The sequence below is a fragment of the Abramis brama genome, assembly GCF_963993115.1.
Source record: "Abramis brama genome assembly, chromosome: 9".
NCBI classification, from domain to species: domain Eukaryota; kingdom Metazoa; phylum Chordata; class Actinopteri; order Cypriniformes; family Leuciscidae; genus Abramis; species Abramis brama.
In genome coordinates, this window is record NC_139971.1 from 27,637,160 (window position 1) to 27,661,051 (window position 23,892).

The following is a 23,892-nucleotide window of genomic DNA, read 5'->3' on the forward strand; positions in this document are numbered from 1 at the left end:
TGATCTGTGACCAGTGATTTCTGATATGTAATGATTTACATATTAAATGCTTATAATACTTATAAATACTTATACCATACGTAAAGTTATGAATTTCAAATAACTAACCTAAACTATGATCAATAGTAGGCTAATAGCGAGGTGATGCCTGCCTTAGAAAACACTACTTCTGTTTCTGGGAATGACGAACTCAGCTAATATGTATAAAATGCAAAAAAGAGAATGTTGTTTATGTAAGAGAGAGAAAGAGAGACAGACAGAGGGATCTTGTGAGTCTAAAACAACATCAAACAAGAGAAAGAAGAAAAAAATGAGGGAGTTTCTGCACCCAAACCCATAAATGAGACTAAAAATAGCAACAAAACTATTTGGGTGATTCAGAAGGATGAGTCATCGACTGAGGCAGGGGTGGGGAGAGAGAGAGAGAGAGAGGGCGAGAGAGGTATGCTGGTCTGTGTGGGTCTGTAGGTATTTACTGATTCCAGACATGCCCCCCAGATCCCGCTGCACACTGCAGCACCACTGATGGAAATTCCAGTGTGTTGGTGAGTGTGTATAAATGCAATCTACACTAGCTGAACAGCATATTAAGTAGGGTGCGGGCATTCCGGACCATATCAGAACCGTAGGACAGGAATAACTTCTGGTGTAGAGCTGTGCACTGTCTAAGCAGAGTTAGAAGTCTTCAAATAAGAATTAATAAGTTTAATAAATATTAAAACAAGTGATCATTTGAAACAAAATATTCTATTCAGTTCTAATGTATTTAGTTTTACACATTAAATAAAAGTTTCTTTAAATAATTGTTCAAATAAATTTCTAGTGAAATAAAGACTGAATTAATCTACACTTAAAGATTATTTTGTATTCTAAGGTACTGTATTAAATAAAGGTTAAAACAATAATTTAATAAATATTCTATTCTATTTTATTCAAAGTTAAAGATCAAGATGAAATGCCATGATGAGCACATGCATTTTTTGACATTTCATACAGAAAAGGAAGTTGGGCTAGGGTTATTGTTAGCTACAGCTAAAAATATTAAAAACATTTTTGTAGATATGATGATGATTATTATAAAACATTTTTACATATGAAATGTAACTGAAAAAAGTTAAAAGTAAATAACTGGAAAAAAAAAACTAAAACAAAAATAAATTAAATTAAACATTAAATGGATATCTATCTATCTATCTATCTATCTATCTATCTATCTAATATATATATATATATATATAGATATCTATATATCTATATCTATCTCTCTCTCTCTCTCTCTCTCTCTCTATATATATATATATATACACATTTAAGGTTTAATTTAATTTATTTTTGTTTTAGTTTTTTCCAGTAATAGATAGTAATAATAGTATAAAAATAGTAATAATTATATTATATAATTAATACTAAAATAACATTAAGGAGGGATACATAATAAACCCCTCCCCCTTTTTAAATAGCCAACAGTGTTTCATTTCTATAACAGTCATGAATAATATTTTGTCACTTGCTACTCCTATAGGAGAGGAAGGGACATCGAGATTTAATTGACATTAATTTCACTGGGAGCTTATACTCTACTGAATGTTACATAAAGAGTAAGGTAAAAAATATAAATGATAAATAAATGCCTACACTTCTAACTAATTTGATTGCCTTCTTACCAACAGCACAACCAATCTAAGTACAGAGGTCAACTACATAGAATGAGGGATGAAAAGAAGAAAGAAAGAGAGAGGGACAGAGCTCAAGAGAATGAGATTGATGTCACTTGAGTCACGACACAGCAGTGAGCTCAGAGAGAAATCTGAATGAACATTAGTTCAGGCTTCAGAATCTGACATGCATGACTGAAATCGCTTCAGTAATCGATGTTAAATCACACACACACACACACACACACACACACACACACACACACACACACACACACACACACACACACACACAGAGCACATAAAGGGTTTGTTTGGGTAAGTTAATTGTACACAGGGTTGTCTTCATCGCTTCAGTAATCGATGTTAAATCACACACACACACACACACACACACACACACACACACACACACACACACACACACACACACACACACACTCAGAGCACATAAAGGGTTTGTTTGGGTAAGTTAATTGTACACAGGGTTGTCTTCATCGCTTCAGTGAGGCGAAACATATTGCCTCTACTGTCAAAGAGCTTTCAATCTGTTATTTCTGGATAAACGCTAACACAAAAGACACACACACACGCATGCTCATTTTCCCACTTCCGGGTCTTGATAGAGATGGACAGATGACAGGTCTGTCTTCACACATTGTTTAATTGACCGATAGCTTGTGACGAGTATCTGGACAATGACACAGCAACACACACTCTCTTCTCCCTCTCATATGCAGCATTATGCAATCCTATTACAGACCGCCTAGTGTTACCAGCTTTAGAGCGGAGATACTACAGATTAGAGTGTGGCGATGTAGACACACACACACATTTTACAGTGCATCTGTCATAGTTCTGGACTACTCTACAGTTTCTGGGTGTTTTCTTGACATGCTGGAGCTGTCCACTGAAATCAGGGAGCTGTCCGCCATAGCTGGTGCTGAAACCAGAATAAAGGCTCCTACATTTACATTTAAGCCAACTTTTATCAATGTGACTTACATTGTATCCAAGGTGCATTTACATTTGATCAATTCTTGCTTTCCCTAGGAATCGAACACATTGCGCATGACTATCGTGTTGCTAGTGCCATGCTCTACTCCTACTCAAGGAGCATTGTTACACCTGCAGAAAGCTAGCTGTTAGCATGCTAATTTCATCTCAATGGAAGTTGCTAATCTGGCACAGGACACACAGGAAGTATGCGATTTGACGATCCGTCATTTTTACTCAGGGACACTCAGTTGGCTAAAAATGTAACAAAATAAAACAACATTGGCATTCAGACAAGTCAACTATTATAATGAGAATGTTCTAAAGGTAAGGGTATTTTTGTATTTTTTTAAAATGTCACATTTTTATTGAGGCTAAATTATAACATTTGTTAGCCCAATGGTTTGATATTTTGTATTTACATTTCTGCTATTTTAATTTTTTTACTGTTTAAATTTCTCTAAAAATCACCCATAGGGTCTAATATATGTACATATGACCTGTGCTCTCTGAAATACACTATGTCTGCATATACTTCAAATTTATGTGCACACAAACACCCATAAAGCAGATGAAGAAGGCAAAAACAAACAGTTCTTCCTCCAGTAGAAGGACGTAATAAATTGGAAAATACAATGGTAGCACTGTGTTTGCAAATGTGTGTGTGTGTGTGTGTGTGTGTGTGTGAGAGAATACACATGCGATCTGAAGCAAATAGGAGAGAAACTGTTAATTTTCCTCTAATGGGAAGAATGAGACCAATTACAAATTAAGTGTGGTCTCGAGGGATCTTACTGGTTGCAACATTCTTTGTTCTCAGGAGAGTCAACGTTCTTTTATAATGAAACTAAAGAAAATGAGAGGAGAGAAACTATTAGCGTTAAGACTCACATGCACAAAGAAATTCAACTGCTTAAAGCCTTTTGCATGTTCACTACCGTTTAGGGCTGGTGAATTTTTGAAAGAAATCTTTTATACTTACAAAGGTTGCATTTATTTGATCAAAAATAAAAACATCAGGTAAAACTGTAATATTGTTAAATATAATTACAATTTAAAGTAACTTTTTTATTTTAACATATTGAGATGCAATGTATCTCTGTGATGACAAAGCTGAATTTTCAGCATCACTTCTCCAGTCTTCAGTTTCACATGATCCTTCAGAAATCATTACAATATGCTGATTTGATACTTAAGAAAAAATTCTTCTTATTATCAATATTAAAAAGAGTTGTCTTGCTTAATATTTCCAAGGAAAGTGATATGTTTCAAATCAAAAGAACAACATTTATTTGAAATTATTTTTTTTTATAACATTATAAATGTCTTTACTGTCACTTTTCATCAATTTAATGCATCCTTGCTGAATAAATACATTTCATTCTTAAAAAACAAACAAAAACGTACTGACACCAAACTTTTGAATGGTAGGGTATGCACACAAATATACACTACCGTTCAAAAGTTTGGGGTCAGTAAGATTTTTAATGTTTTTAAAATAAGTATCTTCTGCTCACCAAGGCTGCATTTATTTGATTAAAAATACAAAAAACAGTAATATTGTGAAATATTATTCCAATTTAAAACAGCTGTTTTCTATGTGAATATACAGTAAAGTGTAATTTATTCCTGTGATCAAAGCTGAATTTTCAGTATCATTACTCCAGTCTTCAAGAAACATTTATGATTATTATCAATGTTGAAAACAGTTATTTACATTTTTATTTCATTATGCTATGATGAATAGAAAGTTCAAAAGAACAGCATTTATCTGAAATCTAAAGCTTTTGTAACATTAAACACTACCATTCAAAAGTTTGGGGTCAGTAATAATTTTAATTTTATTTTTGGGGGAAAGAAATAAAATAAATCAATACTTTTATTCATCAAGTATGAGTTAAACTGATCAAAAGTTACAGTAAAGACATTTATAATGTTAGAAAATATTATATTTTAAATAAATGCTGTTCTTTTGAACTTTCTATTCATCAAAGAATTTTGAAAAAAAATTGTACACAACTGTTTTCAACATTGATAATAATAATGAATGTTTCTTGAGCATCAAATCATCATATTAGAATGATTTCTGAAGGATCATGTGACACTGAAGACTGGAGTAATGATGCTGAAAATTCAGCTTTGATCACAGGAATAAATTACAGTTTAAAATATATTAAAATAGAAAACAGTCATTTTAAATTGTCATAATATTTCACAATATTACTGTTTTTTATTGTTTTTTAATCAAATAAATGCAGCCTTGGTGAGCAGAAGATACTTCTTTCAAAAACGTAAAAAAAATCTTACTGACCCCAAACTTTTGAACGGTAGTGTATATCGTAATATCGTAATAAGTCGTAATATATTGTGTCACCAGCAAACATAACATTGACACTTAAAGCCGCTCAATTGAATTGCGATCATCGTATCCTGTACATCAACCCTTAGCATGCAACAACAAGCTTCTAAACTCAGCACACATATTACAGCCAGCAACATTTTACAAATCAGTTTAAAGATGGCTGACGTCTTGAGATTTCTGGCAGACTGGCAAGCTAACATTCACCAAACCAACAGGTCCATGGTTATATATCTGTGGTCTTTAAATGGTAATCCTAAGCACACTCACTTTCAGCATATCAGAACATAAACCAACTCATGGTAAAAACTAAAGGATTCTTCTATAAAACATATTCCAGCTGATGGGAAAACACCCTGGTGTATCTACAGGGGCTTTCCGGTGGTTTCCTGGCATCATTAGATCTTTCATTTCTAGAAAGCCCTCAAAGGATGCAGGCAATACATCACTCTGAGCTCCCCTTTAACCTGTTTCTGGATGTGCGCGTGTTTGAATTATTGGAAACGTGCCACGCTTGTCTTCGGAAAAGGTGTGGGAATTTTTCATCTCTCTTTCTCGCACTCTCACAATGCATTTAAATGTGATGTTTAGTACAGACACCGGCCTGCCTTCCTGATCTCAATGCACAGCCCTAAAAATGACAAACATCTCCAAAACCAGCATTTGAGAGAGAGAGAGAGAGAGAGAGACAGAGAGAGAGAGACAGAGAGAGAGAGAGAGAGAGACAGAGAGAGAGAGAGAGAGAGAGAGAGAGAGAGAGAGAGAGAGAGAGAGTGAACAGACAGCAGAGAGTAAAGCACAGGGAGAGAGGTGTATGTGTGTGGATCTCAACACATCTGATTATGATTTCTCATCTACAGACATACTGCAGTGTTGAAAATCATTTATGTGAGACAACAGCTGTGGGCATTTAGATATCCTAGAGTTGTACTGTGTGCAAAGCTGGACAATGTAAAAAATATCTTAATACTTTTTTAAATATCTTAATATCTTTAATACTTTAATCTTTAATCTTAATACTTTTTAAAAATATCTTAATATCTTTAATACATTTTTAATAAAAGCATCTGCTGAATATCTGCAGAAAGCATCTGTACAAATTTGAAAAGGGTAATTGAGCCATAATTATGACATTTAGCCAACTAGATTTGACATTTTTTGGCGCAACTACAATAAGATGCAGTAAAATACAGTAGTCAACGTTTGAAGTGGATCAAAACCTTTAATCCAAGTTATACATGAATTTTGAACAATAGCCGTTCTCGTCTTAGGACAACTTCGATAAACTTTTTTGATCCACTTCAAATGTTGACTACTGTACAATAAAAATAAATAATTTCAGTAAAAATTTCAATTTCAAAGCAATTTGAAGCAATGGCACATAGGGAACATTATCGAGTGTGAATAGTATTTTAAACTGATTCGATGAAATGGACAGTTCAAAGAAATTATTCACAGAAATGAATCAAACAAGTAGTGTCAGTTAATTTGATAATATATAATACATATTTAATATATTGTCCAACCCTAGTTGTATGCAAATGTGTATTTGTGCATCACTTCTTACCAAGTCGAGGATCAAACTGTCTCATCTGTACCTCCTCCACGCAGTCCGCAGGAAACCAACCAGTTCTTCCTTTTACAGTGCCCTCCCAGAAACCCCCTTCTCCTATACTTAACACTGAGAGAGAGAGAGAGAGAGAGAGAGAGAGAGAGAGAGAGAGAGAGAGAGAGACATTAATTGCCATCTCATGAACACAAATCATTTGATTGTTGATTAGACATTGATCCCCAAAAAAGTTAGCTAACATCCTGCATCATACAGTAATACCAGGACAAAATAGTAATGCCTGGCAGGGCACACTTTTTATTCTGAAAATGCAAAAAGTTTATTAAATTTATGGTAAAGTTATAATTAAGCTGCATTATATAAAATCAATAGAAGTCTATGGCACATTCCCATTCAGATGCGCGGTGTGTCAGGTATGAATGTGATCTCAGCACGCATTCAAATATCTTTTTCCTTTTCGGAAATGAGCTTGAAGAGGGAGAACAGATAGATGAAATACTCTGTGACGCGAGTTGAATGACCAGTGGAAACAGATAAGAACAGAACATTGTGTTCAACAGGAAACTGACTCATCCTGTGAGTTTTTACACAAGCTGAAGTAACACAATGCATTACATGTGGTGACCACAACAGACACACTAAAAACATATACAAACACATGCATCAAGTCCTTCAGCATTGTAGTTGCTAGGATACTGCAGTTTAAAAGCATTGGTTGTTCGAGGGTGTGTTTATCAAAAGAGCAAGGTGTGCAAAAAGTGCAGGTGGGCAATTTTGTGGTACTCCATGAATTCCACAAATCAATAAGCAACAATGTAAGTGTGTGCTGTGTATTATACACACAGAGGGTTTCATTCATGCCGAAGGAGGTCTTTAACTGGAGATGGCATATAAATGAAACCATGACCATGAGTACATAACAAATGCAAAGCACTACTTACAGTATATATATATAAAACTTACATGGCATAAAGATATTTTAAAAATATGTTGTTCACCTTAAAGAGAATAAATGTTAACCATATTATTGGACCTTTACAGTACAATTGTGTTTAAAACTATATACAGACATAGATCCTCAATAGTAAAACGCCTATTTCTATATGCAAAAATGCTGGATTAGCAATGATTGGCCAGTGACATTTTTAAGGTGGGACTTATTGAAAAGTCAATTGATCTGTATAAACCATCCACTGACACAGCACTCCTCACACACACAAACACACACTTTCTCCAAGACTAAAAACCTAATCTTCTAAATACATCCAATTATACTGCATTTTTAATCAGGAGATTTGAAATTCTGTGAGTGGTTTTTGGTGTTGATCAAGCCAGAAGCACAGCCATTAGAATATTATCACCTCAGTGCTACTGACTGAGGTTACGCACACACAACACACACACACACACACACACACACACACACACACACACACACACACACACACACACACACACACACACACACACACACACACACACACACGCCTCCAGCTTCCAGACACATACAAATGGATGCCTCTGCTGCATATGCCACAATTAAACACTTGTGTAAATGGAGCTCGTCATGTAATAAATTCAGGAGAAGAGATACACATCTCATCCGTGATGCTTCTCATTTTAATGTTTTCGATATCTGAGTCCAGAGAAATCCCAGTGTAATGACTGTTTGTGGATTATATGTATTGCGTAGAGGGGACATTTAATGGAAAACAGGATTTTATGGATATTAGATAGAAAAATTGGTCATACTGCATGAAAAGATGACATTTGAAAATATGAGGGCTCACAGAAAAATTTGCTGAATGTGGGTAGAAGCAACTGACTCAAGTAAAACAGAACAGTAAATTTGGGGAAGAAGCCAGATCCTTCACATAAGAAGATATGCACATGAAATGTAAATCTGAATTCAAAACCATTATAATGTCAGACATTAACATTTGACTATGTACATTTACATATCAATAAATATTTAATACTCGATAGTACTGTTACAAAAAAAAAAAGCTAGCCAATCGTAACAAAGACCCAGGGTTGAACAATACGATTTTTTTTCCTAAAAATAATATATATATATTAGGGCTGTCAATTGATTAAAATTTTTAATCGATTAATCGCATGATTGTCGTGAGTTAACTCGTGATTAATCGCATTTAATCGCACATTTTTTTATTTGTTCTAAATATACCTTAAATTAATACTTTTCAAGTTTGTAATACTCTAATCAACATGGGCATGGATAAATATAGATGCTTTATGCAAATGTATGTTTATTATTGAAACCATAGTCAATATAGAGCATGAAGACGAGACATGTTTCAGAGGTCATAGATGTTTTTTCAAAGAACTTGTTCATGTCTATTAGACACATGTAGAAAGAACAAAGAAATGCCATGTTCCCGTTACTTCTCTTTCTTTGCACTGAGCAATTTACTAACAAAAAAATGTTTAGATTTTTGCATGAAATGTACATTTAGCATTTATTATTACATTGTAGTTTGTCTCTCTCTGTGCCCATTTTGATGAAGCTAAATTCTCAATAAAACAGTTTTCATTGGTATATTTTACTGTTTCTGTTGTCAAACAACGGAATGAATTTGAAATTGTGACTGAAACGCGACCCAATAAACATAACCAGTTCTCCCTTCCAAGACGTTAATCTGCACAAAAATTCTGATAATCGAGCCGTCGTCTGGTGAAATCAAATACACATAAGCTAAAGACAATATCCGTGTATATTTGTAAAATTAGAGAAGCAACATAATATCTGTTTAACTGAATTAAAGCGCTGCTCCTCCGCGCGAGACGCAGAGAGAGAGAGAGAGAGAGAGAGAGAGAGAGAGAGAGAGAGAGAGAGAGAGAGAGAGAGAGAGAGAGAGAGAGAGAGAGAGAGAGAGAGAGAGAGAGAGAGAGAGAGAGAGAGAGAGCAGTACCGGCGGTACCGGTAGATTCTCAGAAACTAAATAAGGTTTGGGCGCTTTGTTGAAGGAAAAAAAAATCGCTAAAGGGGTCTGCAATGTCGCTAAGTTGCCAACACGGTGTATCTCCATTTCTCCAACTAGGGGTTGGGCCACGGGTCAAACAGAAAATATGCGCTGCGTTAATCGCCCGTTAAAAAAATTAGTGCCGTTAATATGATTTTGCGTTAACGCGTTATTAACGCGCTAACTTTGACAGCCCTAATATATATATATATATATATATATATATATATATATATATATATTATTATTATTATTATATATAATATACACTCACCTAAAGGATTATTAGGAACACCTGTTCAATTTCTCATTAATGCAATTATCTAATCAACCAATCACATGGCAGTTGCTTCAAAGCATTTAGGGGTGTGGTCCTGGTCAAGACAATCTTCTGAACTCCAAACTGAATGTCAGAATGGGAAAGAAAGGTGATTTAAGCAATTTTGAGCGTGGCATGGTTGTTGGTGCCAGACGGGCCGGTCTGAGTATTTCACAATCTGCTCAGTTACTGGGATTTTCACACACAACCATTTCTAGGGTTTACAAAGAATGGTGTGAAAAGGGAAAAACATCCAGTATGCGGCAGTCCTGTGGGCGAAAATGCCTTGTTGATGCTAGAGGTCAGAGGAGAATGGGCCGACTGATTAAAGCTGATAGAAGAGCAACTTTGACTGAAATAACCACTCGTTAACCACACGGGAGCTTCGTGACCCCGAAAGGGGGTCAAACACAGTATTAGTATGGTGTTCCTAATAATCCTTTAGGTGAGTGTATATTATGTATAATTCTTTAGTGAAAAAAATAAATAAATAGCGGGAATTAGAAATTATATTATAATTGTCATATTTAGGTCTGTGACAGCTATATTTATAAACACAATTTCACACGATGCATGGATTTGTAATTTCTAACCCAGCCTTTCATTTAAGTTTAGTTCAATTTTAAGTCCTAGAGGGAAGACAGAAATTGTCACATAAAACTAAACTGTCGTTTTTGCTGGGAAAAACTAATGTTACAAAAAAGAAATACCACAAATATTCTTCTATATATAAATATATAAAAATGAATGAAATATATTTAAGCATAAGTGACATCTGTGCAATCCCTCTGACACATCCTAAAGGATCAACTCATCCTCTTTAAACCACAATGACTACAATGACAGCATGTCTGTACAGCCTTTTTTTTGTACAGCCGCACGTGTCTTACATAACGAATCACTCAACGGACTCGCACAAGTGTGTTTACGAGGTATCAGGAGTGGGCTCGCCAGACCTATCTAACCCTGCCGCATGCCCGGACATGCTTGGCATATTGGAAACAGGCCTTCACACATACTGGCAAATGGCATCATGGGAGAAACACTCGCCAAGCTCTCAGTGTCAGTCCCTGACAATCAACCGGCAGCCGACTGAGGCAAACTGCCACGGCGAGCTCTTGACAGAAGGACCACTGTAGCCGAGGAGAAGGTCCTGAAGTGTGTGTGTATATGCGTGTAAGCATACAGGAGTGTGTGTTACATCTCGGATGCTGAGATACTATCACAACGCTCCATTCTTATCAGCTTCAAAGCTCCTTTGACTCTTAAAAAGGATGAAAGGAGAATGGGTAATTCACCCGGCATGAAACTTTTCAACTGCGCACAATAAGAGCTCAACAAATACAGACACAGTGTAATGAGCTTGATTCTTAAACTACTGTTCAATATAAATCAGATGTGAATGAATATAGCTGGATATAGTGAAGAAGTACTGAGTAGGCTCAGGCTCAGGCTAATGTTCATTCATTCACAGTTCATTCACAGGTAAATGACACAACTGGGCCAAATCACACACTGAGATGAGAGACACACACTCAAAAAGAGATGTTAAAAAAGACTGGATTACATAGCGAGAAGAAAAAGATCGATAAAGACACAAAGAGAGTTGAAGAAATTAGTCAACAAGAAATTGTCATGTTTTTTATTTTGACAACTTTTTAAAATAACACTACCATTCAATAGTTTGGATCCAGAAAGAATTTTTTTTTTAAAGAAATGAATGCTTTTATTCAACAAGGAAACATTAAATGTATTAAAAGCGACAGTAAAGACATTTATAATGTTACAAAATATTTCTATAAATGCTTTACTTTTGAACAAAGTATAACTGTTTTCACAAAAACATTGGATGGATGTTTTGTGTGTGTGTGTGTGTGTGTGTGTGCGCATTCATGAGTATCATTCAGAAGTGGATGTCAAGCCCTCTTCTACACCACCAGTGAAATGATCACAGTTGCCTGCTCCTGCATCAAGTGTGTGTGTGTCACTCTGCGAGAGCATGTGTGCGTGTTCCGATCTGTTAACTATCTTATTAACTTGATATGTAATAAACTTTAATCTGAGCAAAAGAACCGCCGGTTGACTTGAGATGCACGTCAATCACATGCTAATCAACTGGGTTTAATTCTGCGCTCTCTCTCTCTCGCTCTATAAATAGAATGATAGCCGCAGCTCTAAATTTCCAGGCCACTTAACTGCGATAAGCCTGAGAGAGAGACCGGGTGTATCAAATCTAATCATTTGTCTCTAATGAATCCCACTTCTCAATAACTTTCATTAAAGCAACCAAATGCTAAATTGCAAAAACTACCAGCTCCAGGAAGGACGGTTTCCACGAATACGTCTACTCCAATATCTGGTTTGTTTAAGATGTTAAATAGCTTGAAGGGTATAAGCAAGGTCACATTAAGCAATTGGTCACACTAATTACATTACAGTGTCCATGTTAGGGTATGATGTCATAACTAAGTACTATGTATAACTAATAAATAAAATGAACATGAGCAATTATGTTGTTTAACATGATTCGATTATGTATAATTATATTTATGTGATGTATGTGCAAAGTAACGTAGAGTGTTGTTCGCTGCACCAATCAAATCTTACGCCTGGATTAAAGGGTACAGTATTTTTGTCCCTGTCTGACATGGCTCCACCTAATTGGCTAGAATTAACACTAAAAGAAGCAAAGAAAATGCCAAACCCAGACAAGCTGACAGAGTGCAAACAAGGACGGTAAAAACAAGAAATGTTCTTATGAATTAATGTAATTACAGGCCTGGAGGAAAAGAGGTGGGCTGAAATGTTTCTACGCTTTTCATTCATGGGATTACTAACAAAAGGCTGCCTGTTGTAAATGTGCAAAGTGCAAATGGAGAGTTAAAAGTATACAGTCACTCGAAGTCACGTGAATGTGATATTTAAGCGACAAATAAATAAACAAATTTTAATTTGATTTAATCAAAAATAAGATGAAATTATGATGATAATCAAGCGATTTTAATTGAAAAAAAATATAGCTGCAAGCAGCAGTTAATGGGGCCAAGCACAAAAAAGGCATGATGAGTTATGCAAGCATGGCTGGGAGCAACTATAACAATGAATAATTAAAAATACATTTTTTGTATGATTTTATTATGAAGTTGTATGATTTTAGTCCAGTTAAAGATCTACTTTTAATCATGGATTCATTCACTTGTGATTTAATTGCTTTGGCATTTGGCCAATAGTTTTACCAAAATTAGGTGGTGTGGTCAGTGTGAGGTGACAAAGTTTGGTGTCAATATGCCAAAGCTTTGCAGTCTCAGAATCAGTTTGGCATCATGCCATCAAATTCATCAGTGCATTAAATGAGAACGGTGTGGTCTATCAAAAAGCTTTTAATAACTTTATGGCGGCATGGTCTGGAGATGATCTGATTTGAATTTCCGCTCAATATTCCACTCTATCCCTGCTCAGTTGCACACGTCCCATGTGAATGCTCCACTCATGTACCGCTCATGCTCATTGGAAAGCAACGTCCACTCAAATGAAATCAACGCGCTGACATGAAATTTCTATGTAGTAGTTTACTTGTTTATGTTTGCAATAGCCCTACTGTAACATGGTGTTGTATAGCAGTGTTGGGCTATGCTGGTAAAATTACGCTATCCTCTCGTTCACTGATCCACTTCCTGCTACGCTCTGCTCACATGCTCTGATAATAATAGCTTTGTAGGACTATACTTTATTTGGATAATTGGTCAGAAATAAATGTTACATCTGATTCTGTTGCATAAAACTGAATAAAGAATAATATATTGATATTTAATATTAATATATTTTCTGTCGAATTTTAATGTGTTACTTCCAATAAAAGTGTGGTTGTTTTATTTTATTGGCTTGTATTTTTTAAATTGAGTATCATTAAAATGATTGAATTTCATTCAATCATTTTGAATCATTGAATTTCATTCAATCATCAATCATTCAACTTCTAATATTAATACAATTATGCAAAAAAGCGAATTAAAAAATAAGAAATAAATCATTTTTGAAAAGCATTTTCAGTTTCGGTTTTCGGCCAAGTGCATCCAGAATTTTCAGTTTCAGTTTCAGCCCAGAATTTTCATTTTGGTGCATCCCTAGGCAAAACTCAAAAGCTATTAGAATTTTTTGAAAAGTTATTATAAATTATGACCACAAGATGGCACTGTCTCAAAACTTTTTGTGTAACTTCAGGGCATGAGGCAGATGTTACATACCAAATTTCGTAATATGCTAATGCGTTCGTAAAATACAGCATTTTATGACATTATTCAAAATGGCCAATGCCCAAAATGCCTGATAAGCAAAAATTGGATATCATTCGACTCTTTATGCTGCACTGAATCAAAAGATTCAGTTTTATAATTTTTGGCCAAACTGTTGAGCAGTTAAAGGGGTTGATCATGATTTCACTTTTTTAACTTTAGTTGTTGTGTAATGTTGCTGTTTGAGCATAAACAACATCTGCAAAGTTACAACGCTCAAAGTTCAAAGCAAAGGAATATATTTGCTTTTAAAGAAATCGCTTTTTAAGGACTACAACAAACGGCTAGTATGGACTACACGACATTCCTCCTGGGTTAGTGACATCACAAACCCTAAAATTTACATAAACCCCGCCCCCAGGAACGCGATTTATAGATGATCAAGACAGAATATGCTAATCAATGACTAGAAGACAACTACACATAAGCTACATAAATTCATCAACTAACCATTCAGAAATGTCCTGTTGCATTCTGCATGTTGTCACTTCTTCTTGAGTCTCTCCATCATTGTCGGACTCCAGTTTGAAGATAAAAGGCTAAAAGTTTTTGAAATTTTCAGTGCATGTCTGTGTGAGGTAAAAGGACACAAGCTGTTGAAGCTCCGCCCCCTGTGCCGGGAGCAGCAGCTCATTTGCATTTAAAGGAACAGACACAAAACGGTGCGTTTTTGCTTACCCTCAAAAAGTGACAACTTTAACATGCTATATAAAAATATCAGTGGGGTATTTTGAGTTAAAACTTCACATACACACACTGGGGACATCAGAAACTTATTTTACATCTTGTGATAAGTGCATTATACCACCCCTTTAAGTAATAAGTAAAAATAGCTATTTTTATATCTCCTGACCAGTAGGCGGCACTGTGCCAAAATGCTGCAAGTAGCCCCACGTCATGCTTCTGATGACATGTACCAAGATTCGTCTCAATACACTGAAGCACATCCATTTTGACGTGCTCTTCATCAAATTTGTTCGGATGTTATTTAAGAACAGTTTAGTTTATCAAAAAGATTTTATTAACTTTTTGCCCGCATGGTCTGAAGATGTTGTGAGCCAATTTTGGTGAAAATCAGACCAATTGTCTAGGACGAGTTAGAAAAAGTAGGTTTGAAAAAATGTTCATGATGGAAAATAACGTTATTGGCATAGGCATGAAGGTTTAATTTTGCAATGTTGTTAACTAGTAACTGACCAATATTAGATGCCGTTTTAGTCCAAAATGAATGAATATGACAATATTGACAATTTAAATCGCATTTAAGTCCCCACGATACGGAAATTGCGATAGTATTTTCTTCCATAGTGTGACAAATATCTGAGTGAAACGGCTTCTTGAATGAGAAAATATGTAGGACGGGACTTGATTCTGTCCGTCGGGAATTGATTTGATCGTTGTTGTTTACTATTGGTCGATCTCATGTGAGTGACAGGATGTCCCGCCCTCACGCCAGTAAACACGTCATCAGAGAAGAGATATCACTGTAAGCGGGAGGTTAAGTTATTTTGATTAAAGATTAAGGGCACATGAATTAAAAAAAATAAATAATGATGTACACAGATATATCAATTATAATAAATATGTATTGTCAATTTTGATTTCACGGTGATTTTAAAAATAAAAACTATGACTAAAACAAAAAACATGTCAAAAATGAATGCTGGGTAAATGTGAATGGAGACGAGATCAGTATGAATGTGAAGTGAGATCTGTGTGAATGCAAAATGGTGTAAACTTCCATGTAAAAATCCTAGAAAAAGCCTAATAGCTGGCATCATGCAGTCCCTCAAGTCCCATTACCGGTGCGCGTTTGTGCTTGAGAGTGCTTTGACCTGCGCTTCTGCATTTATCAAAAAGCCATTTCCAAACGGAAACACTTAAAGAAAGCAATAAGCTGAAAACATGACTCTATAAAAGCCTCTGTGATGCTCTGAGTCACTGAAATATCAGATGACTTGTGCTCACTTCAGTCACGTCAGAATCATCAAAGGAGTCTTTTATAGAGATGGTTTTGTCTTCATAAACTTCATCTTTATCTGTGTGAAGTTATCTGAAAGATAATTTAAATACAGTTAAAACTTTCTCTCTCTTACACGGACACAAAACGGGTTGCTATTTCGCACAGTTAGTGTGATAACATCTGATCAGCAGACAGGCAGTCAGAATTTGCTGGGAGAGCCACCGAATGATCAGAGATATTTGATATTCAGCGCAAGGCTTTTCGGCTGAATGTCCGTCAGGTTAATGAAAGGAAAATGCATGAAGTGTTCTATTGCAACACACACACTCGCTTTTTAGACAGATACTGATGGTCTCTCTTTCAATTTAATTTAAGAGTGCTTTATAGGTATATTACTAAAGCAAAATAGTTTAGCTCAACAGAACCTATTTGAACTTTGTTTTGTTTTGTTAGTTCTGACTCTAAAATTTGATTGAATGAGCTGCTTTCAAAGATGTTAAATCAACTGAATTCTATATTAAAGAAATAATTCACTAAAGGTTCTGCCATTATTTACTCATGTCATTCCAAACCTGTACAACTTACTTTCTGCTTTTTGAAAATATAGGAAAAATGATTATTTTTTGTCCATAAAATGAAAATGATTGGGGTCCAAATTAATATATATACTGTATATATATATATATATATATATATATACAGTGAGGAAAATAAGTATTTGAACACCCTGCTATTTTGCAAGTTCTCCCACTTAGAAATCATGGAGGGGTCTGAAATTGTCATCGTAGGTGCATGTCCACTGTGAGAGACATAATCTAAAAAAAAAAATCCAGAAATCACAATGAATGATTTTTTAACTATTTATTTGTATGATACAGCTGCAAATAAGTATTTGAACACCTGAGAAAATCAATGTTAATATTTGGTACAGTAGCCTTTGTTTGCAATTACAGAGGTCAAACGTTTCCTGTAGTTTTTCACCAGGTTTGCACACACTGCAGGAGGGATTTTGGCCCACTCCTCCACACAGATCTTCTCTAGATCAGTCAGGTTTCTGGGCTGTCGCTGAGAAACACGGAGTTTGAGCTCCCTCCAAAGATTCTCTATTGGGTTTAGGTCTGGAGACTGGCTAGGCCACGCCAGAACCTTGATATGCTTCTTACAGAACCACTCTTTGGTTATCCTGGCTGTGTGCTTCGGGTCATTGTCATGTTGGAAGACCCAGCCTCGACCCATCTTCAATGCTCTAACTGAGGGAAGGAGGTTGTTCCCCAAAATCTCGCAATACATGACCCCGGTCATCCTCTCCTTAATACAGTGCAGTCGCCCTGTCCCATGTGCAGAAAAACACCCCCAAAGCATGATGCTACCACCCCCATGCTTCACAGTAGGGATGGTGTTCTTGGGATGGTACTCATCATTCTTCTTCCTCCAAACACGTTTAGTGGAATTATGACCAAAAAGTTCTATTTTGGTCTCATCTGACCACATGACTTTCTCCCATGACTCCTCTGGATCATCCAAATGGTCATTGGCAAACTTAAGACGGGCCTTGACATGTGCTGGTTTAAGCAGGGGAACCTTCCGTGCCATGCATGATTTCAAACCATGATGTCTTAGTGTATTACCAACAGTAACCTTGGAAACGGTGGTCCCAGCTCTTTTCAGGTCATTGACCAGCTCCTCCCGTGTAGTTCTGGGCTGTTTTCTCACCTTTCTTAGGATCATTGAGACCCCACGAGGTGAGATCTTGCATGGAGCCCCAGTCCGAGGGAGATTGACAGTCATGTTTAGCTTCTTCCATTTTCTAATGATTGCTCCAACAGTGGACCTTTTTTCACCAAGCTGCTTGGCAATTTCCCCGTAGCCCTTTCTAGCCTTGTGGAGGTGTACAATTTTGTCTCTAGTGTCTTTGGACAGCTCTCTGGTCTTGGCCATGTTAGTAGTTGGATTCTTACTGATTGTATGGGGTGGACAGGTGTCTTTATGCAGCTAAGGACCTCAAACAGGTGCATCTAATTTAGGATAATAAATGGAGTGGAGGTGGACATTTTAAAGGCAGACTAACAGGTCTTTGAGGGTCAGAATTCTAGGTGATAGACAGGTGTTCAAATACTTATTTTCAGCTGTATCATACAAATAAATAGTTAAAAAATCATATATTGTGATTTCTGGATTTTTTTTTTAGATTATGTCTCTCACAGTGGACATGCACCTACGATGACAATTTCAGACCCCTCCATGATTTCCAAGTGGGAGAACTTGCAAAATAGCAGGGTGTTCAAATACTTATTTTCCTCACTGTATATATATATATATATATATATATATATATATATATATATATATATATATATATATTTAATTTTCTACAGTAAAATAATGTCATACAGGTTTGGAACAACATGAGGGTGAGTAAATGATGACAATTTTCATTCTCGGATGAACTATCTCTTTAATGTTCCTTCAGTTCACAATGTGGTTCTCTTGTGGTTTAATGCTTTTAAAAATTAATTGATACAATTATTAAGGTGTAAAGGTACACCATGTAAATATTTTGTTCAAAGTTAAACAATTGAGTCAATTATCATCAATCCTTCTTCCAAATTGTGTTTTTAATCTTACCCTGATTCACTATGGTAAGCCTATTATGTGTTTAAGCGTTTATATTTTAGACCGGATGGGATTGTTTTTCGCTGGAAATTGCGTACATACGTCACTCGTCACCTCCTGCTACTTTGAAGCCTGTTTGGTGTGGGACTAGCATAGGTTAGTTGTCACAACAGGGAATCACCCATTCTAAAAAGAACAGAGGAGAGTCTGCTGGCAAAGAAAGAACACGACAGACCTCGTGATAAAAGCAGAATCAACACTAGCTTGGCTTTCGGAGATGGCGAGAACTGAGGGATTTGAAATGTTGTAAAAGTGACGTGGAGATGGCGTTTTTCACTCAACAGGTGAAACAGATTAAATGCCATATGTAGCTCTCTAATAAAGTTTACTTATCTATTGTGAAAAGTCATATTCATCAACGCAGTCAAAGCACAACCAAAACAATGTTTTTCCACAAAATGCACTAGAGGGCCAAAAGTTACATAGTGAAGACACATTGGGACATTTTTTTGAAAACAGAAAATAACCAAGTGATTAAACTGGCTCAGAGATAAAAGATTAATTACGACAGAAAGACAGACAGTTAGAGAGACAGACAGATAGATAAATAGGGCTGTTGAGCACTGAATACTATCTCAGACCACATCTTTTTTTGCAAATGCAAATGCTTTTTTTGAGTCTCTATGCTGTTCTTGCATCTCAATGTAGTGTTCTTGGCCATATCTTTTCCACAGGTGAGTATCTTTTCAGTGATTATTATATCTAGCTCTGCATGCTATTGAGAATTTGTTTGTGAGTGATTGATTGCTCATAATCTTTGCATTTCTCCTCCAACCCTGAGGACAGACAGTCTAAACACACTTCCTCACATATTCAGCCAGTTGTTTGATCATTAACACTAGAATATCTGTTTTCCAGATTGTGATAATTAAAGACTATTTGGCCTCATTTGGCTGTGAATGCAGTGGTGGGCATTTTCCCGCACTGCCTGAGGACACTTTGTTTAGGGAAAGTTTCCTGCTGATTTAATGGTTTGCCAGAGATAATTGGATTTGCTCTGTCAATATTGGAACTGATACGTAGTAATTTTTTTCTTCCCCTTTTCAAATGTAGATAGCAGTAAATAGCACTGCAAACCACAGGGTTATTGATCGTTCATGTCTGTACAGCACATATGAACTGTGATCTAGCAGATCTGCAGCCTCTGGCAGTGAGAGCACTGGTGTATGTAATAATCTTATTTGCATACAATCATAATTAAAACATAACAGGAAGTGGGCTGGATGGAAAGTGTGTGTGTTGTGTAGTTTCAGTGGTGGGCAGCAAAATGCTGACTGGTGGCTATGTGTGCGGTGCATTACAAGAAGCTCAGTGCTTTATCCAATAACCACAACAGCCCGTCTCACATACACCACTGCTGGCCTCTTATGATATTAATCTGCAGATTCACAATCCCACATGCCATTTACAACCTGATGATAACTCTCTGTGATATCAGAGCCCTGTCTCAGAGGAATTATGGGAAATGCAGTTCAGAGAAAATAGAAAAGAGCAGAACAGAAAGAAGAAATTAAACTCAATGAGAAGAGAAGAGACTAGATGAGAGAAAAACGAGGGAGGAGATGAGAAAAGACGACAACAGAATAGAGATAAAACAGATAAGAGAAGAGACAAGATAGGAAATGTGAAGAGATAAAGTTTTTTGAAAAGACGAAAAGAGGACACAATGAAAAGAGAAGACGAGATGAAAAGAAACAAGATGAGAAGAGATGAGTCATGATGAGATAAGATAAGAAAAGAGAAGATATACAAAAGGAAGTTCTGAGAAATAAAACAAGGGATAACAACAGAAAATGAGAGAAAACAACAAAAGAGACAAGGATATGAGGCATGAGACGAGAAGATTCAAGAAATGAGGGGGAAAGCAAGAAGAGGAAGAAAAAGAAAGATAAATCAAATAAAATGATGAGGAACAATATAAGAAGAGAAAGAAATAAGAGAAAAAAGGAACATAAAATAAAAGTAATAAATTATTAGGAGATGAAAAGAGATGAGCCAAGATGAGAAGAGAAGAAAGAAGATGAGGTGGAAAAGAGGAGACAAAAGGGATGATAAAAGAGGTGAAGGGAGAAGTAACAATGAAAAAAAGCCAAAAAGAGTCTCTATGATTGTTTAAAAAGAAGAAAGGAAGGAGTTTAAGCAGAAGGCTGAGAAGTGAGTGTCACTGAGAACAGCAGAGATGAAAGAGAGTCATGACTCCACAGAGGAGAAGTGCAGTGGTGCATTTCTGTGCTCATTGATATGCTGAACCCCAATGACAAGATAGAGAGAGAGAGAGAGAGAGAGAGAGAGAGAGAGAGAGAGAGAGAGAGAGAGAGAGAATGTGAATGATAACATTTCTCAATGATAGCATTAACAGTCTAAAGGCACTAGGACTAAAATAGTGATTTGGATGCCCAGTAATCCCTATTCTTTTCATTTCTTTCCTTCTATTTTCACAGCGTTCACCTTTTCCCTCCATCTTTCTCTGAGCCCCAGGGGTGCAGCCTGAAATAGCTCGGCTTGGAAGTTTTATGACTCCAACCTCAGAGACTCACTGCATGCCCAAACTTCAAGTCACCACCTTAATCTCTCCTCCACGCATGCACACACACAACTCAACAAAGGGAATGATGGGATGTGTAAGCAGAGGTGTGAACGACAGCTGCTGGGCTATTGGGAGCCATTAGCTGCTTTTCCACTGTCTGGCCAGTACGAGCCAAGGCTAACAACGTGCCGGGCGGGGCCAATAGCCTCGAACCTTGAACAGTGAGGCCAAAATCAAGCTGCGTTTCCCCTGTCGGGCCCTAAAACCCCTCCATAGAACAACATCACTCAACCATACCGTTACACCAACATGGGGGAAGCTAGCTGACTGAAAACTAGCTAGATCGCAAAAAGAACATGACATTTGGTCTTTACTTAAATACTTAAGACTCCATTAATATTGGTCAATGATTTACGATAAAATATATTACAGTGACAGTATTTTATTAATTAGAGTCAGGAGTGCACATCGATCATGCTGAATCAAAAAGAGAACACATGCTTGTTCAGCCGTGCCATAGGATCATAGGAATGCACGAAAGAACCCCATTAAAGCTTTTAAGTCCAAAGGCTTCAAAATATTGATAAAATATCATGTTTACATCACATTTCTTTAGAAAGAATGAGCATTTGTATTCATTTTCTACAGAACTACGCATTCTAATGAGGCTTGAGTAATCTTTCCCGTCTCAGTATACTGCTATCCTTTCAGCCATAACAACTGAGGGAAATACTCAACATTTCAACATGAAACCAATTTTACTTCTGTAATTTGATTGGATCTGTCACGGATAACTCTGAGGCAAAGGGCCTCAGATGAGAAATGGCAGAGAGAACATGGTATAAATAGGGTGAGAAAAACAATGTAATGACACACAGGTGAATGCAATAATTAGTGATGAGTCCGGGCAAAGGATTATGGGAACTGAAGTTCATGGCTGAGTGGCAAAGGTCAGAGGAGGAGTGCCCTCTGGTGGTCATCCTGGGCACACCAGCTGGTAACTGTGACAGGATCACAACAGCTCATAGAGCCTGAGTGATGTCAGCAGAAAAGGAAAGTTGTTTTCTTGGGAATTACAATAAAATTTCATGTTGATTTTACAGTTGTCCAACTACAGCCAAAAAATAGAAAAAATGTATGTTTTGATGTTATTCAACATTGATTATGCTTCACCATTTATTTGATCAAAATACAGTAAAAAAAACATTTAAATATAAATATATACAATTTAAAATAAATAGCTATTTTCTATTTAAATATATTTTAAACTGTAAATTACTCCTGATGTAAAAGCTGAATTTTAACCATCATTACTGTGTCTTCAGTGTCACATGATCCTTCAAAAATCATTCTAATATGCTAATTTTGTATTTCAATGTTGAAAACATTGATAACCATGATAACCCTGAAGTCTTTATTGTTACTTTTGATCAATTTAATGGATCTTACAGAATAAAAGTATAAATTAGTGTTGTATTTATCTGCCAATAAAATAATAAGGATATCGCTTAGAGTGACAGAAACTTGTAAATATGTACACATAATTGTAATTATGGCACATAAACTCACACCAAACACCACATGAATTCATATAATTGAATCAAACAATGTTACTATTTAACTAAACATTTATTTTGGTAAAAAAAAAAAAATCGCATAGGGGGTTCGGGGTCTCAGTTGCAAAGCTTAATGCACATTGTAATGAGACATAAAATCAGCAATGTAACATCTATACTTTTAGTTCTGATGATGAATGGTCTTAAAGCTTGCCATGCTCTTTACATATGGAGGAATGTATGTGTGTTTACTTAGAATTACATTCTCTGATAAGAGCTAATGATTGCCTCTTCAGTTTCACAGTCAACCTCAATTATGTGGAAGCACACGAACAATACTCTGCTTTAAATTAGAGTTTAAATTATCTGAAGAAAGTGCTAATTGCAATGCAAAACTAGCTACAATGATGCTAGGGTGATCTGAGTGGTTTCATACTTATAGTTAGAGGTTTTAAAAAACACTTAAATCCTATTGTAAAAAGCTATAGACTTTTGTCATGGTAGATGCCATTTTATGCAGAGGGATAGACATTCTGTCGAGTCCGCTCAAAGGTTGTACTGTCTTTTCCCTCCAAGAATTCTCTGTGCATTTTAAATCGTAATGATTCACACAAGGAACAGAACAGTACAACCCACTGAACACTGAACTTCTATCCCTCATCTTGTTTTTAGTTAAACATGTATCAAATATAAAAAGCAAGCACCACTAATACAGTCTCTGTCTACTGTATCTAGTTCAGAAAGAATACAATCTATGTCAGCCTAAATGCATGAAGAAATGGCAAATGAAGTTTTTAAAGATGGTTTGGAGAAACAGACAGTGTCCACATCAGGGAAGAGGCTCTGCTAACAATTACGAGTCTCCTTGCAGCGTCTCTAAGCACTCTGCATTTTTCCACAGCCTGCGTCTCCACCAGATTCACTCCAGAGCAATTATGTTTAGATGCTGGCAGACGTAGATTGCGAGAAAACGGAAAGAGAGGGAGAAGGTGAGAGAG

The 23,892-nt window shown here is 36.2% G+C and overlaps 1 protein-coding gene across 3 annotated transcripts in view; it reads right to left on the reverse strand.

Annotated features, from left to right (window-relative positions):
- Window positions 1-23,892, reverse strand: part of shank3a (SH3 and multiple ankyrin repeat domains 3a) — a 301,560-nt gene that overhangs the window by 43,777 nt on the left and 233,891 nt on the right. For all 3 annotated transcript variants that reach the window (XM_084123575.1, XM_084123574.1, XM_084123573.1), the window contains one exon: window positions 6,578-6,691. In XM_084123575.1, coding sequence (XP_083979701.1) covers window positions 6,578-6,691 — 114 coding nt within the window. The remainder of the gene's footprint in view (window positions 1-6,577; window positions 6,692-23,892) is intronic.